This window comes from Colossoma macropomum, unplaced genomic scaffold, assembly GCF_904425465.1.
Source record: "Colossoma macropomum unplaced genomic scaffold, Colossoma_macropomum, whole genome shotgun sequence".
Classification (NCBI taxonomy): domain Eukaryota; kingdom Metazoa; phylum Chordata; class Actinopteri; order Characiformes; family Serrasalmidae; genus Colossoma; species Colossoma macropomum.
The window spans coordinates 63,494-82,361 of NW_023494786.1; the positions used below are offsets into that span (position 1 = coordinate 63,494).

Genomic DNA, 18,868 nt, shown 5'->3' on the forward strand with positions numbered 1-18,868 from the left:
GTGGCCTCAGTATAGTAACTCATGGCTGTAATATAATAATTTGTGGCCGCAATATACTAACCTGTGGCCTCAGTATATTAATTTCTGGCCTCAGTGTAATAATTTGTGGCCCCAATATGGTAACTCATGGCCTTAATATATGAATATCTGACGTCACTATATTTCTTTGTGGCCTCAATACAGTTGTTTGGTCTCAATATGTTAATTTGTGGCTTCAAAATAATAATTTGTGGCCCCAGTATAGTAACTCGTGGCCTCAATATCTTAATCTTTGATATTAATTGCTGACTTCAGTGTAGTTATTTGTGGCCTGAATGTAATAACTCGTGGCCTCAATATATTAACTCGTGGCCTCACATATATTAATCTGTGGCCACGCCTTATTAAGAATGATCACCACGTGACCTTAGCGGCTCCGTCAGAAACTCAGGCGCTTTCCTTTCCCTCCTTTGGGCCCGGCCGAGGTCAGTCGGGGGTTCTGCCTGAGCGTGCGCCGCGGAGCAGCCCTAACGGCCGTGAACGGCTCTTTATTCCGGACGGATTTGAGCCGAAGCTCGTTTGAGCTCCGAGGAGGAGTCTTTGTTCTTTATTCGAAGGAAGGATTTCTCCGGGAAATGGCGCCGACGATTCAGACTCAGGCGCAGCGGGAGGACGGTCACCGGTGAGCGGCTAGCAAAGCAGCGTCCCCGCGCTGATGCCCTGAAACGCGCTGTATGCAGGCCTGCCTGCGGTTAGCGGACGGGCTCCGACACACCGGGCTCACCGAGCCCTTCAGTCACGGACTGATCCTCTGTTCGGCGTTTAAACCGGGGGTTTTCGATAAACGGTGTCGAGGCTAACGCTGCGTGCTACGCTGGTAGCCTGGCTAACCTACCCTGCCGTCACCAGGCTTCACACTATAAACACGGTTTAAATCGGTTTCTCCGTCGTTAGAGGTCTCGAGCCGTCTGTACTCCGTGTTTTCACCTTAAATCGCTCGAGTAAAGTACAGTTTAAACTCGCGTTAGCATGCTGGCTAACGCTGCGGTAATCAAAATATGTTAGCATTACTAGCTAATGTTTACTGCGGCTGCGTCGATGTGATGACCCGAGAGTCGATGCCGATATTCGATACTCGATCTTAATGCGCGTATTTGACGATGTCGATACATAATCGCTTATAAAATGTAGATGAGGTCAGTATGGATTAGCATTATACAGACACCACTCATACATATGTGTGTGTGTGTGTGTGTACGTACGTATATGTATATATATTTATATACATATATATATATGTATATGTAATGGTTACTTTTGGAGAAATTCGAAAAATTGTGTATGATAAATGTGTTAAAATGTGAACAGAGTCGTTCAGAGTGGTTTGGTGTGAAACACTTTAACTTACCGAGTCTGGACTGTTCACAGTGGTGGTGATAGGAACCAGACGTCCACCTCTAAAAGCTCCCTCACAGAAAGTTACTACATGAAATGGTTATGAATTCACTGCCTGATGACTGAGACACTGTTTATGGTAGTTTTGAGGTAACAATTTGGTCTAAAACATATTTTTATAAGCCATTCATGGTGGAGGGATACGTAATATGCAGGGTGCTGTGAGGCAAAATAGTCCCCAAAGAAAACTTAATATTTCAGATTTGCCACTATTTTCCCATCATCAACATTCCATATAAACTCAGAAGACTCATGTAGGTTCACTGGTGGTTCTGGATAGTAAATAAAATGTCTATATTTGTGTTGTAGTCATGGCGCCCCCTGGTTCCTATCACCACCACTGTAAAGACATCTGAACCATTTCACGCCAAACCACTCTGAATCTCTCGGTTTACATCTCACACACTGAATTATAATTTTGTTTGGAATTTCCCTTTAATTCCATACAGTTCTGCGTTCTTTGAAAACGCAATAAAAAAATCTTTTTTTTCTCAAAATAAGTATGATTGGTTGAAAGAAGCCGTGTCAAATGTGTTTTCTACCACAAGGTAGATCAGCGAATATCAGCAGGATAAAATTTAAACATATTTTATGTACATGAAACCTACAGTCTGTGCACAGAACTAAAAGAAATCACTGTTTTGAATTCATATTCATATTAGGAGTGGGAATTTTCCTTCGTTATGCATGTTTATTAAGCGATATACATTACAGCCGTTTAGTTTAGAGTTACTTTAGCTGGTTTGCTGATGTAAATAATAAACCATAAAGATCTTAATACGTGAGTCTCGTCAGGTTTATCATCTTCTGTATGCTGTATTTCATATTCTGCCCTAATTGCTATCTTTGTTTTATCTTGTTTCCTGTGATACAGGAGCTCTTCGCACAGAGCCATACCCGAAAGGTACCGTATGATTGATATTAATATATCTCAGTATTCAGTATCAGTTATCAGACGCCGACCCCGGCCTAGACGGGTTTAAACATGGCTTTTTCAGCAGCTTTTAAAGGTTCAGGCTTTAATATGGACTGTTTTCTTCTCCTTTCCTCAGGTCAGGTGTCGTGTGCCGTGTCAAATACTGCAACAGCCTCCCTGACATCCCGTTTGACCCAAAGTTCATCACGTACCCCTTCGACCAGCACAGGTACGAGAGCTCCCTGTTCACCTCTGTACGCTGACCAAAAGGCCTTTTTCTAATACTGACTTAATATCTGAACGTTGGGGCAGCAAAGCCAGTGCTGTTATTGGCTGTGGCTGTTTTCAAACTTGTTAATTCTCCAAGCTATTTCTTGATTTTCTTCATCATCTGTATTCCACTACTGTACCAGTAGTTCCTCCAGTTCAGTGGTCTAATTTGGTTTAACCTCTTATGGGTTTTTGTACTGAAGGCCCCTCCCGTGCCTGCTAAATCATTCTTTTCAATGCATAAATATATTTTAGATTAATCATTTAGGAAAAGGTAGCTATTTAGACGTACTTGCTGATGTCTTCTTTCCAGCTGCTCAGTTGTAAAGTGCATTTTCTTAATTTTTTTAATGTATTTGTTTATACGAAGTCGATCATGAACATGTGCCAGCAGTGCTTAATGTAGAAACCGTGTGATTTGCTTCATAAGTAGCCTTTTCATCTGACCACCAACGCTAGTGTAGTGCTAATTTCCTGTCTGATTTCCTATGTAATATTAGCTCCAAGCTAGTGGTGGTGTATATTAACATAAAGCCAGTGTTTGAATATTATTGGAGGAGCCTGTTAACCTGTTAACTGTCTGCGATGCTTTTCATTCAACATGAGAGCCATTTTTGAATGGCAAACTTTCTCTGTAATTAAATGGGGTTAAAAGGTCAGGGGAGCTGACCAGAGTCTCGTGCCTAAAAGGGCAGAGTAACGAAATAAAACACTCAATAAAAGTCCACTTTTTCCACTGCCGGCCAATAAAATCCAGCCCAGAGCAGCTCTGTGGTCAGAGACTGATCGCTGATGAAGAATGGCTAACACAAACTGGCCTACAGTCTCACTGTACACCAGCAAGGTACAGGAGTTTCCGATAAAGTGGCCAGGGACTGTAATGTTCGCTTCTAAACTGGTAAGATGTAAACAGAGTGGTTCAGAGTGGTTTGGTGTGAAACGCTCTGTTCTAGAGAAACTTACAGTCAGAATTGTTCACAGTGGTGGTGATAGGAACCAGACGTCCACCTCTAAAAGCTCCCTCACAGAAAGTTACTACAGTAAATGGTTACAGATGTGCAGCCTGATGTGAGTGTTGTTTAAATTATGCCTGTGAACTCCAGGCTGGCTGCGTTCAGGACGTGTGTTGGTTAGTTTGGGCTGATAATATGTGGTAAGTGTAAGTAATTAGACTGTGTTATGTTATTGTATCTGTTATCGTATCTGTGACCTGCGCGTCCCTGGTTGTCTGTGTTGACTGTGTTTTGCCTCCTGCAGGTTTGTGCAGTATAAAGCCACTTCACTGGAGAAACAGCACAAACATGAACTGCTTACCGAGCCAGACCTGGGGGTCACTATTGATCTCATCAACCCAGACACGTACCGCATAGACCCCAATAGTAAGTGCTTATTACATACTGCATAGACAACAGTGTATATATATATATATTATATATGCTTATTACATACTGCATAGACAGCAGTGTGTATACGTGTTTATAACATACTGCATAGACAACAGTGTACATGCTTATTACATACTGCATAGACAACAGTGCGTACATGCTTATTACATACTGCATAGACAACAGTGTGTATACATGCTTATTACATACTGCATAGACAACAGTGTGTACATGCTTATTACATACTGCATAGACAACAGTGTGTGTACATGCTTATTACATACTGCATAGACAACAGTGTGTACATGCTTATTACATACTACACAGACAAGTGTTCATGCTTATTACATACTGCATAGACAACAGTGCGTACATGCTTATTACATACTGCATAGACAACAGTGTGTGTACATGCTTATTACATACTGCATAGACAAGAGTGTGTTCATGCTTATTACATACTGCATAGACAACAGTGCGTACATGCTTATTACATACTGCATAGACAACAGTGTGTACATGCTTATTACATACTGCATAGACAACAGTGTGTACATGCTTAATACATACTGCATAGACAACAGTGCGTACATGCTTAATACATACTGCATAGACAACAGTGCGTACATGCTTAATACATACTGCATAGACAACAGTGCGTACATGCTTAATACATACTGCATAGACAACAGTGTGCGTACATGCTTATTACATACTGCTTAGACAACAGTGTGTATACATGTTTATTACATACTGCATAGACAACAGTGTGTACATGCTTATTACATACTGTATAGACAACAGTGTGTACATGCTTATTACATACTACACAGACAAGTGTTTATGCTTATTACATACTGCATAGACAACAGTGTGTGTACATGCTTATTACATACTGCATAGACAAGAGTGTGTTCATGCTTATTACATACTGCATAGACAAGAGTGTGTTCATGCTTATTACATACTGCATAGACAACAGTGCGTACATGCTTATTACATACTGCATAGACAACAGTGCGTACATGCTTATTACATACTGCATAGACAACAATGTGTACATGCTTATTACATACTGCATAGACAACAGTGTGTACATGCTTATTACATACTGCACAGACAAGTGTTCATGCTTATTACATACTGCATAGACAACAATGTGTACATGCTTATTACATACTGCATAGACAACAGTGTGTACATGCTTATTACATAATGCATAGACAAGTGTCTATACATGCTTATTACATACTGCTTAGACAAGTGTGTACATGCTTATTACATACTGCTTAGACAAGTGTGTACATGCTTATTACATACTGCATAGACAACAATGTGTATACATGCTTATTACATACTGCACAGACAAGTGTTCATGCTTATTACATACTGCATAGACAAGAGTGTGTTCATGCTTATTACATACTGCATAGACAAGAGTGTGTTCATGCTTATTACATACTGCATAGACAACAGTGCGTACATGCTTATTACATACTGCATAGACAACAGTGCGTACATGCTTATTACATACTGCATAGACAACAATGTGTACATGCTTATTACATACTGCATAGACAACAGTGTGTACATGCTTATTACATACTGCATAGACAACAGTGTGTACATGCTTATTACATAATGCATAGACAAGTGTCTATACATGCTTATTACATACTGCTTAGACAAGTGTGTACATGCTTATTACATACTGCTTAGACAAGTGTGTACATGCTTATTACATACTGCATAGACAACAATGTGTATACATGCTTATTACATACTGCACAGACAAGTGTTCATGCTTATTACATACTGCATAGACAACAGTGCGTACATGCTTATTACATACTGCATAGACAACAGTGTGTGTACATGCTTATTACATACTGCATAGACAAGAGTGTGTTCATGCTTATTACATACTGCATAGACAACAGTGCGTACATGCTTATTACATACTGCATAGACAACAGTGCGTACATGCTTATTACATACTGCATAGACAACAGTGCGTACGTTCTTATTACATACTGCATAGACAACAGTGCGTACGTTCTTATTACATACTGCATAGACAACAGTGCGTACGTTCTTATTACATACTCCATAGACAACTGTGTGCGTACGTGCTTATTACATACTGCATAGACAACTGTGTGTACATGCTTATTACATACTGCATAGACAACAGTGCGTACATGCTTATTACATACTGCATAGACAACAGTGTGTGTACATGCTTATTACATACTGCATAGACAACAGTGTGTACATGCTTATTACATACTGCATAGACAACAGTGCGTACGTTCTTATTACATACTGCATAGACAACAGTGCGTACATGCTTATTACATACTGCATAGACAACAGCGCGTACATTCTTATTACATACTGCATAGACAACAGTGTGCGTACATGCTTATTACATACTGCATAGACAACTGTGTCGTACATGCTTATTACATACTGCATAGTCAAGTGCGTACATGCTTATTATATGTTGCATAGTCAACAGTGCTTACATGCTTATTACATGCTGCATAGACAAGTGTGCAGACAAGCTTATCACATACTGCAGACCACTGTGTGTACATGCTTATTACATGCTTATTACATTCTGCATATTGACGTTCGCAACTTTTTTTTTATTGAATTTGAAATGTTAGCTAGCCCACTTGGTAATCGTATTACATTAATATTATTGTAGCTTTCACGACGTACCTTATGACTGAATTTGAATCACAGTATTGTTTAAGATTATATAACACATTAATATGTAATATAAATGTTGTTCTACAGCATACGTTTTTCTTATACGGTTATACGAAAAACAGAGCTAAGCTTTAGAGTTAGATTTGGATGTTGTAGATCTGATCATGACTCTGTGGTGCTCCTCATTCAGTTGTGCTGGACCCTGCGGACGAGAAGCTTCTGGAAGAGGACATCCAGGCTCCCTCCAGCTCCAAGAGGTCAGAGATAAACAGCCGAACTTGCTTACATGTAGCAGGGCTGAGCAGTGAATCGGTTTTAGATCAAAATTGAAATGGGAAAGTTTTAAGAGGGAAAATAATCCAGCTGACCGTCTGACGCACTGTACGCAGTGTTCAGGCCTGAAGCCTAAAGGAACCAGTGGAAAGAACCCAGAGCTTAATGTATGTAAAGTAACTGCATTTGAAGTCATAATACTGGTTGGAGAAATCGCTGTTAGGTAACGTTCAGCCCTGTGTTTTGCCGCCACCCTCATAAAACGGCTGAGAGTTGGTTCAGGAGCTGTTAATGATCTGAAATCCCAAACTTAACCTGCCCTGCAGCAAGTTAGGTGTGCAGCATACGATGCTGTGGTCAGGTTAGGGTTAGACTTAAGTTTAAAGGGGAAATCTATTCGATTTTTCTAAATTTCTGCATCGTTAAACGGTTAAGATGTAAACAGAGTCGTTCAGAGTGGTTTGGTGTGAAACGCTCTGCTCTAGAGAAACTTACCGAGTCAGAACTGCTCACAGTGGTGGTGATAGAAACCAGACGTCCACCTCTAAAAGCTCCCTCACAGAAAGTTACTATATGAAATGGTTATGAATTCACTGCCTGATGACTGAGACACTGTTTATGATAGTTTAGAGAGGATTTTGGCCTTGAACTCCATTCATGGTGGAGGGATACGTAATATGCAGGGCGCTGTGAGGCAAAATAGTCCCCAAAGAAAACTTATTATTTCAGATTTTCCACTATTTTCCATCATCAACATTCCATATAAACTCAGAAGACTCGTGTAGGTTCACTGTCTATATTTGTGTTGTAGTCATGGCGACCCCTGGTTCCTATCACCACCACTGTAAAGACATCTGAACCATTTCACACCAAACCCCTCTGAATCTCTCTGTTTACGTCTCACACACTGAATTATTCCGAAATTTTAAATTCCTCTTTAAATTAACGGGCTAAGCAGGACACCCAGACAAAACTACAGTTATAACAAGCAACACATTAAGTGTGTGTGTGTGTGTGTGTGTGTGTGTGTGTGTGTGTGTCTATGCATGTACTCATGCGCAGGTCCCAGCAGCATGCTAAGGTGGTCCCGTGGATGAGGAAGACAGAGTACATCTCCACAGAGTTCAACAGATACGGAGTCTCCAACGACAAAGTGGAGGTCAAGTGAGTAGAACTCAAACATCTCTCTCTCTCTCTCTCTCTCTCTCGCTTGTTCTCACTGATATTCACACACAGCAGTCGCTCGCTCATCTACAGACGTATGCAGTTTGAACACGCTTTGACATGTTTTGTTGATTGTTTTAAAGTGAAATATGCGAATAAAACATCCTCTACAGTGATCAAACTTTAAAACGGCATTTTGTGCACATTTTAATGCACAGTTTCTATTTATTTGTTTCACATACTTGAAAACAAAAACCAAAACCCAGTGTATCGTGCCATATTTTTGTACAGACCAAATTAAATAAAATTCAGAGAATAAACAGTAACTATGTGTTAAAATATGCAGGTGGAGAGGATGTGTTTACTTCTTTTCTTTTTGAAAATCAACAAAACCAAATATGTATAAAACGTTTGACTGGGGCGCACAAACTTTTGCACATGACCATAGAGCTGCAGGTGTCACTTTTTCAGTGCTGTTTTATTAACTTTGCGTTGCCTCTTATTTGGACGTTTCCTGCAGTTCTGCAGTAACTCACCAATGCACCTTGTCATTCTGTGTGTGTGTGTGTGTGTGTGTGTGTGTGTGTGTGTGTGTGTGTGTGTAGGATTGGTGTGTCAGTCAAGCAGCAGTTCACAGAAGAGGAGATCTACAAGGACAGAGACAGTCAGATCGCTGCTATCGAAAAAACCTTCGAGGATGCCCAGAAAAATGTGAGTACCAGGAAAGTGTCACTGTAAGAGTTTCTTAACCAGCGTTCAGCAGAAAACAGACCCTCAGGAAACCTGTGGAGAAATCTTACTTCAAAGATAAATACTGAGCAGTATCCACTATGAATTGTTCGGTATCTACTGTGTATTATTACGCAGTATTTACTTTGTATTATTTCAATCAGTCAATCAATCAACCTTTATTTAATCTCGGAGAACATTGAGGGTGACCCTCATTTACAGTGTTGCCGAGTTGATGCAGAGCATTTTTGGATTGGTAATGTGTAAGAACATCAAATAATAAAAGTAAATTTAATAAATAATAATAAAAAAAATACTCAAATCAGGTAAGTATAAAAAAATGAAACATTAATAATAAAAATATGAAACAATAATTTAAACATAGCTAAAATGTAAAAGTTAATAAAATCAAATGAAAAAGTAAAAGGAGAATAAAATCAAAAAGTAAACTAAAAATGAATAAAAATGACTAAAATAATAGTAAAATAACCATAATTAAAATAAGAATAAGAATATGAATAATAATAAATAAACATACCAATAAATAAAAATAATAAATTATTTGGTATCTACTATTAATTACTTAGTATCTCCTGTGAATTTGTTGTATATAACCATTGGATTGATGTGTACAATGAACTGTTCGGTGTCTTTTATGAATTATTCATTATCATGAATTACTCAGTATGTACTGTGAATTACTTGCTATCTATTATGAATCACTCAGTATTCAAGTCTGTAATCAGTTAGTCGGTGATCGACTCTGCTGGTAACAAATGCATGAACAAGTTTCTCTGCGTCGCTCTGAGAGAGAAAAGACCAAACTTTAGTGATTTTCTCACATGATAAGAAGCTGCTTTAGTGACTGTGTTTACATGCAGATGAAACAGAGTCTAACACACTAAAGTTTCCTACTTCAGGTTTGGTAGATGAAGCTACAGAACCAAGTTTCTCATAAAGCATTTTTTTCTGAGTTTCTGTACCAATTATGAGTATTTTAGTTTTTTCGTGATTTAATTGTAGAAAATTTTGCAGCATCCACTGAGAAATATCTGACACACAGCTGGTCAGTCTGTCTACAGAGTCTTGATCTTCAGAAGGAATGGACACGTATAACTGCGTGTCGTCAGCATAGCTATGAAAATGTATATTATGTTTCCTAATGACATCACCTAGAGGTGCATGTACGAAGAGAAAAGCAAAGGCCCTAAAACTGAACCTTGAGGCACTCCGCAAGAAATGCCAAATCTACTATGAGTTACTTGGTGTCTGTTGAGTAGAGTAGACATCTGTTATGAATTACTTGGTACACATTATGAATTATTCAGTATCTTCTATGGGTTTTTGGTATCTACTGTGAATTATTCGGTGTCTACTATAAAGTACTTGGTTACTTTGTGTCTTCAGTGAATTATTCGGTATCTACTATGAATTGTTCAGTATCTACTATGAATTATTCAGTATCTACTTAAGTATCTGTATTTACTTGAAATGTCTACTCTGAATTATTTATCGTATACTGTGAATTACTGTGTATCTACTCTATTTTGTACTGTGAATTATTCAGATGGCACTTAAAGTGAATTTATGAGGTTTTTTATTATTATTCTCTGTACAGATTGCACAGCATTACAGCAAACCGAGAGTTACACCTGTGGAGGTGCTGCCCGTCTTCCCCGACTTTAAGGTAACTGCAAGCTCATGTTAATAACACGCACTACATATTGCACTCAGCTTATAGACAGTGGTTTTGTCGCCTTTAAGCGAATAAATGTAAAATATTTGCATTTATTTACCTTTTCATCTCACTTCATTTCTTTCCCCCATAGATGTGGATAAACCCCTGCGCTCAGGTCATCTTCGACTCCGACCCAGCTCCTAAAGAGGTGGCCGGCTCCGCTGCTGTGGAGATGATGTCTCAGGCCATGATCAGGTTTGCCAGAATTCCTGCTTTGAGAATAAAGCCAAAGGCCACACTGTTTTCCGCTCACAGCACACAAACCTCTCAGCTGTTTAAACCAGCTTTGGACCAAAATAGTTTCAGTATGAGTTGGAAAAGAAAACTGGCAAATCATTATTAAGGCAAAAGCTGCTTTTCATACCAAGGAAAATGAGTATTGAAGATAAATATACTAATATTACGATCACTAAACCTCCGTAACGATATTTTTTTATTTCAAAATAAGGCAGCGTGTCCTCAGACTGTCGAGCACTGTAGTCTGCTGTTATTGTTGAGCAGTAGCTGATGTGTTGCTGACCGCACTCTGTTGTTTGTCCCTGCAGGGGAATGATGGACGAAGAAGGAAACCAGTTTGTGGCGTACTTCCTGCCCAACGAGGACACAATCCGCAAGCGAAAGAGAGACGTGGAGGAGGACGTGGACTACATGCCTGATGATCTGTAAGATAACTGATATGATAATAATAATGATAATAATAATAATAATAATAAGGCCTACATTTAAAAATGCAGCTCAAAGTGCTTTGCAGGAGGGGTTTCACGGTATGGCAACATATCATTTCATGATATTTTCACAATACACGGTATGTGTCACTATATCCTGACAAGGACACAGTGCACACCAGCCATCAAAACCTGGGTACAATCATTTTTAATGAACTTTTCAGACACTGCACAGCATTAAACCCAGATAAACTGGACTAATTTAGCTCTGTAATCAAATATGCGGTTGGTCAGCGGCTCAGAGTGTGGACCATATCAACATACGCTCAGAAAAGCATGTTGGCTGTTAATAATCTTAGGCTACGTTTCACATTACCCAGGCTGAAGTGGCACAAATCAGATTTTTTGCCCTAATGTGACTCAGATCTGATGTTTTCAGAGCTGTGTGGACACAAATCTGATCTTTTCAAATCCGACCTGAGCCACTTTAATATGTGGTCCTAGATCGGATGCGTATCCGATTCGTGGCCGTGCGACCTTAATGTGACGCTCAGATCGGAATTCATGTGCTTTTTTTTCACTGCACGTGACCATCATTCAGCATTACCATGGCAACAGCGCTGAACAGAAGTTAAAGCCTGTAAACGGTGGAAAAGCAGCTCATCTCACCTTTTTCTCCTTTTCAGAGTTAATTATCTTCTCAGCGAAGCTCGTTCTGCTCGTTAGTTTGTTGCTGATGATGAACGTGATTCATTCACGTGACGTTACTGAGTAGGATGAGCTCATGTGGGTCATTTCAGGACGCCGGTTCGTCACATTAATGGCAGATTTGAGTCACTTACCTAAACGAGTGTGAACCATCGCGTCAGAGAGATCGGATTTGAGCAAAAAATCGGATTTGAGCAACGAGGCTTGTAATGTGAACGTAGCCTTAAGTTGTGTAAAAAAGAACAGATTTTACCGCTTTTCACGACGTACAAACTGCTCTGAGTCTGATTCATGAAACTTTCGTACGATGTGGAAACAAGCAGAGATTTGCACATAAAGGGTGAGTCGGCTTCAGTGCGTGAAATCAAGCGCCAGCCTAATAGGACCTCATTTAAATATCATTTACATGAAGCATGCCCTAATTCATGCAGATGTTTTGGTCAGGAGCCAGTCACATGACAGCCCCCAGCAGCTCATGAGCCAATGGCAGTGCTCATAGGCAGAGTTTGAGGTGGAGCAGTGAGTGAAATGAATGAAATTGATGAATAACATAACGGTCTGTGAAATATGGCTCATTTTACGGTCAGATCTGACCACGACTTTGCTGAATAAGGGCTGCTGTCCATACCTGCCAGTTCCTCATGCCAGCCTGTTGTGGTTGGCTCTCAGTTGTTTTATTTATTATCTGAATTTGTCTTTATGATGTTGCCTCCTATAGTTTTGCTCACTCTTTCGGACTCCCTGTTTGTCTACAGGTATGAATATAAGATAGCAAGGGAGTACAACTGGAACGTGAAGAATAAGGCCAGTAAAGGCTACGAGGAGAACTACTTCTTCATCTTCAGAGACGGAGACGGCGTCTACTACAACGAGCTGGAGACCAGGTGAGTGTTTGTCTCAGCAGATCTAAAGCACTGAGCTGTGCTGTTGACCTACCTAATGTCGCTAGCATGGCACAAATCTCATTTAATGTAATGAAAGTGACACCACAAAACCCAGTATTTGTAGAAATAAGTCATTTTTTAATATACAATAACAAAAACAACAGAAATCGTCACCATGCTTATATTAGCTGGATTTTGCAATAATGGAAATTTGTTCTAAAGGTTTTATCTGTCATACACATATAATATATAGATCATTTGACATTATTAACGCAATCTAAGCTCATTTATTTGGAAAAAACTAGTTAAAATGAAATGTTTTCTATCATTCTGTAACATTGTCCTGCCTGTAGCAACTGTAGCTACAGAAGAAGTCATTTTGAGGCAGGTTGCATTTCTTTATTGAACATTATTGTGGGTCATTTTTTTTCTAAAATTATTCTGGTAATAATCAGTGAACATAGTATTAATCCTGCAACTCTTTTGTGAAGCCCAGTTCGTTCTGGATGAGTTTTCTAACGCTGTGCATGTTCTACAGAGTGCGTTTGAGTAAGAGGAGGGCGAAGGCTGGAGCTCAGTCCACCACCAACGCTGTACTGGTCTGCAAGCACAGAGACATGAACGAGAAAGAGCTGGAAGCACAGGTTTGGAAACGAACACATCCTCACACAAACACATTTTGGCTGCGTTCAGACGGCGGCCATGTTCCAGCCAAAAGGCCTTTATATCCTATGGCAGGAGGCGGGCTCAGCTCGATCTGTTGTGGGAAGTGGATGGAGTTAAAAAAATGTTCAGTTTCCATTGAAAAGCTCCACTTGTCATATGTTACTTTTCACAAGATAACCAATCAAAAAAGAGGGGGGTAAAATTGAACGGAAAAGTGAAGGCGGGGCTATACAGTAGTTTTGCTCTTATTTGCTGTTTAAATAATATTTTGCTTAAAGATAAATATTGAAATCTCGTCTTATTTTTACACCCACCCCATGTTTTAGAGTGTCACGTTGCCCCTTCGAACTGTGCTACAAGGGGTAGTGGTTGAAATCTTCCTCTGAAATGGGACCCTCAGATAAAAAGAGCATCACTTCATTAACAGCTACCAGCGCTGCTCTGTAGGCGACCCTGCCAGTCTGCAGTGACAGCAGAGGAGGGTAAAGTTCAGCTCCTCACTGCTGGGCTTTAGTTACATTTAGGGCATCATATGATCTTCAAAGGGGGGGGCAATTATTTATTATCACCCACCCCTAATTCTTCAGTGATATGAAGCTGAAGTCAGATATTCACCAGCTTCTTGTTCGAATTTTCCCGTCCCACCTTAAATGGAGCAGCAGTTCTGATGTCTGAGGCGCCAGAATGTGACTGCTGCATCATTTAAGGTGGAACGGGAAATTTAACTAGCTACAGAGACGTCAGCATAGTACTAGCAATTTTAACGCTTGTTATGATGAAAAGGGCTATAATACATCAAAATGACATTAAACTGAGATAATACAGTCGTTATTGTATTTTTTAACAGAGAAAATTCTCACACTTGTGGGTTTCTTTGGTCTCTCGTTCAGCCGTCTTGCCAGTTCTTCTTTTCTCATAACACTCTAGCCCTAACACTTCACCCTCCCCCTCTATCTCAACACGAATCAGGAAACCCTACCCCTAGACATGAACGCGCTAAACGGAGGGGTAGGGCTGAGTGGTAGGCGAAAAGGGGTGAAATGGGATTGGTTACGTTGCTTTTGTTTACATGCTGGATTGTTTCTTCTCATCTTTCTTCTTCAAAAAGAAGCGCAATAGGTGCCACATCCTCTTTAGTGTGTCTATTTAGTGTGATGTGTTGCGTTGTTGAACATCCCTCCCATAAAGATCTGCTCCGCCTTCTGAAGACAGCTTTACCCTGGGATATGTAGTAATTCACTATTAAAATCAAACTGGATTAATGAAGTGAAAGAAAAAAAAAAACTGTGTCTGAAACTGTGTTTGTGACCTGCAGGAAGCTCGCAAAGCTCAGCTGGAGAATCACGAGCCGGAGGACGAGGAGGAGGACATTGACATTGACAAAGACTTGCAAGACTCAGGTAACATACATCAGGTTTCCAGCACACACATCACACTGGACGTAGTGGTCACATACTCACATCATACTGGACATAAAAGACTGCAGCCGGTGGGTTAGTCTTAATACAGGAACAGCACAGGCTTTCGAAGAACGGTGGCAGTGCTTACAGAGTCGTTCACTTAGATCGTTACTCTGTCCAGTGTGACCATAATGACGGTCAGGTGAGAATCCACATTTTTAAAATTGATTTGTTTTATTAAACAAAATCACTCTGTATACAGTGGATTGTAAGCTTTCACAATCATACGTTTCCATAGAAACACACAGAATGTGAATTGGGAGTGTTTTTGATTGATGAGATTATGTGTGAAAAAGGCAGAAAGACTAAATATGAGGGAAAGTAATTAAATAATAAGGCTTGTGATGTAAATGCGCCTTATGATATCCTAAACTCCTGCACCTCCCTGTCTCCGTGCAGGTGACGAGAAGGAGAAAGGCAGCGAGAGTGAGAATTCGGAGAGCGACTCGGACCGCGAGGATGAAGAGCGGCGAGGCGAGGACGATGAGGATGAGGAAGAGGAGGAAGGAGGGAAGCGGCGGGAGAGGAAGGCCAGCGGGAGCGGCAGCGAGAGCGGAGAGGACCGGCAGGCCCGGGACGAAGAAGAGATCTTCGGCAGCGACGACGACAGCGAGGAAGAGGACGGAGGACGACGCAGCGGCAGCGAGGACGAGGAGGAGGGTGAGGGAGGAGGAAGGAGAAGCGGCAGCGCCTCTCCAGCTCACAGCAGCAGCGGCCACTCTGAGGCCGGCCAGCACAGCGGCAGCGAGAGGGCGTCGGACTCCAGCGACGGCAGCGACAGTGAATGAGATGCTGCCGACAACAGAAACGCACTGGGGGGACTACAACTCCCATCATCCCTGGCTTTTTCTTAGTTATCTCTTTCATTCCCTCATGTGCTCTGTTCATGTGCTCTGTTCGTTTGTGGTGCCGTGCCTGATAGAAGGACTACAACACCCATCATCCCTGGCTATCCCAGTTCCCCAGCCACTGGAGGAAACTACAACTCCCATCATCCCTAGCTGTCCCAGTTGCCCAGTTTTCTAGCCACTGTGGAGGATTACAACTCCCATCATTCCTTGTTGGCCACCCTCTGTAGAGGAGTACAGCTCCCTATCATCCCTTGCTGTCTTAGTTCTTCACCCACTGGAGGGACTACATCTCCAGTCATCCCCAGTTGTCTGTTTTCCATCCACCATGGAGAGCTACATCTCCCAGAATACCTCACTTTTGCAGTGCTCCTCTGGGGTGACATCTCCCATCATCCTCAGCTGTTCTGTTTCCCCACCCACTGAAGAGAACTACAGCTACCATCATCCTCAGCTGTTCTGTTTCCCCACCCACTGAAGAGAACTACAACTACCATCATCCTCAGCTGTTCTGTTTCCCAACCCACTAAAGAGAACTACAGCTACCATCATCCTCAGCTGTTCTGTTTCCCCCACCCACTAAAGAGAACTACAACTACCATCATCCTCAGCTGTTCAGTTTCCCCACCCACTGAAGAGAACTACAACTACCATCATCCTCAGCTGTTCTGTTTCCCCACCCACTAAAGAGAACTACAACTACCATCATCCTTGGTTGCTCCACTGACCCACCTTCTGCTCTCGTGGTTCTTCCCCTCTGTTAAGGACTACAACTCCCATCATCCCCGTCTGTCCCAGATCCCACACTCGTTTCCTCCATTGCACTTGTTCCTCTGTTTACTTTTTGGAGAGGGAGACGAACAATAAATAACTTTTTTTGTTGTTTTTTGTTATTTTTTCCATTATTTTTCAGTTTTTTTTAATAGTCCTGCAAGTTAACCAGCATCATGAGAACTGATGAACTGAGCTGACGCCTTGACCGCTGTTCTCATGACCTGTACACTTATTTGATGCTTAAAAATGCTGTCTGTCCACTTCTGGATTAAAATTTTACTATAAGAACTACCCATGTTATTTCATAACGAGGAATTCCACCAAAATCTTCAAAATTTCTCATTAATTAATTAAAAAGTTACAGTATAAACAGAGTCATTCAGAGTGGTTTGGTGTGAAACGCTGAGTCAGAACTGTTCACAGTGGTGGTGATAGGAACCAGACGTCCACCTCTAAAAGCTCCCTCACAGAAAGTTCCTACATGAAATGGTTATGAATTCACTGCCTGATGACTGAGACACTGTTTCGGGCCAAAATGTACTTATAAAACCGATTCATGGCAACGAGGGACATGCAGGGTCCACGTCTCTCTAGTTAACCCTTTCATTTCAAACCACTCTGAATGAATCTTTTCCCCTTTAATGACAGCTTGGGCTCAGAATCTCTTGCAAACTGAAGGGTAAATGGCAGAAACCTCAAGGCTGCAGGACATTAAGCTGGACGCTGTTCTTGTGTAGTGGTACTAGACAGCGTTCAGGCTCTTCTGTGGTGTTGTGATGATTTCACAATGCCTTCTGCCTTAAATGAGCCCTAATGATTACCGTTCATTAGTCTGGTGGAGCCGATTCTCGGCCAGATTTGTCCAGTTCTGCTTCTTCTCCCTTTTCGTTTTTTCTGTTTGAGGAAATTGCTTCTCCTCACGAAGCAGAGAAAACCTTCATGTAAAGCGATTGTGCACAACTCCGGTCCTGGAGGCCCAGTGTCCAGCACACTTTTGAGGTCTCACAGACCGTACACACCTCATTCAACTCCTCTGTTAATTGCCAGGTTTAACGAGTGTGTTTAAGGAGGGCGACTACCAAACTGTGCAGGACACCGTCCCACCAGGACCGGACTTGTTCAGCCCTGATATAAAGCTTTGAGGGCTAATTATGCTGTTTTCTATGTTATGATCCAAAGATCATCTAATTTGTGGACTGTTTTGTTTGTTTAGTTGTTATTTTAGTAGCGGTAGGTTGTAACGTCTCATCACAGACAGTGATACATGGTCACTTTGCTGTATAAACTGCTGTAAATAAAGATTAACTAGTGGTTTTTGTTTAAAAAAATCATTATCTGTGTATTTAGTTTGTACAGAGTTTATCAATATATTGTTGCTGTTGGAACAAAACCTGGTATCTCCAGAATAGTAACTAAAAAATGGAAGTTAATGTAACGAGACTTTTTTCCGAATAATTTTGCATTATTTCCGTTGGCCTGTTCGACATTTTAACACAGCGCAAATAGTAACTGGAGTTTCCAAATTATGCAAAAAGAGTGAAAAACAAGAAATGGAGATGACAGGTTTTGTCTCTAGTTCTCTTTGAACACTCACTTATCAGTTTCATCTGCTTGGTGAAGGGGTCTAAAGCACAGCCCATTAACATTACAAAAGCGTGCAGTTACGCATTTCCACCAGAGGGGTCTCCAAAATCCCTAAAACCTACATAGTCCAGATTTTCACTAGAGTTAGAAAAGCTTACGGTTTAAGGCTGAGCTTCTATAAAAGAAGGGACGTGAGTGCATCGTACATGTGGTAAATGAAAGAGCGTCTACGTTATACGTTAGTGAACTTACATGAGTTTTTTTTTATGGGAATATTCAGGAGTGTTTTGTTGCATCTCGTTTGGGCGCTGCGTTAAACGTTGCTTACTTATTTCCGGTACCGCCGTCTGTTTTCACACACGCACAGACTGAGAAATCCGAAAGAAATCAGAGTAAGAGGTTAGATGCACTGAGAAATCTGATTACTGAGCTAAAACCCAGCCTCTTTATCGGATTTCTTAATCGGATTTCTAGACCTAATTCCAATCCAAGAAATCGGAGGGTGTTGATGATGTTTATAAGAGACTTGCTGTGGGTTGGCGTGGTCTACCGCTTCGTGGCTGAGCTGCTGTTGCTCGTAAACGCCTCCATTTCACAGAAAGAGCACTTACAGTTGTCTAGGGCAGCTCTAACAGGGAAGAAATTACAGTTA

At 41.0% G+C, this 18,868-nt stretch overlaps 1 protein-coding gene across 1 annotated transcript; it reads left to right on the top strand.

The window, feature by feature from the left end:
• Nucleotides 1-425: 425 nt before the first annotated feature.
• Nucleotides 426-17,960, top strand: paf1 (PAF1 homolog, Paf1/RNA polymerase II complex component). The gene is made up of 14 exons (XM_036557092.1): nucleotides 426-661; nucleotides 2,309-2,338; nucleotides 2,487-2,579; nucleotides 3,878-3,999; nucleotides 6,914-6,980; nucleotides 8,059-8,160; nucleotides 8,766-8,871; nucleotides 10,508-10,576; nucleotides 10,719-10,822; nucleotides 11,173-11,289; nucleotides 12,756-12,884; nucleotides 13,423-13,528; nucleotides 14,866-14,950; nucleotides 15,410-17,960. Exons 1-14 carry the CDS (start codon nucleotides 615-617, stop codon nucleotides 15,796-15,798), a joined length of 1,566 nt encoding a protein of 521 aa, XP_036412985.1. The 5' UTR covers nucleotides 426-614; the 3' UTR covers nucleotides 15,799-17,960.
• Nucleotides 17,961-18,868: the final 908 nt, after the last annotated feature.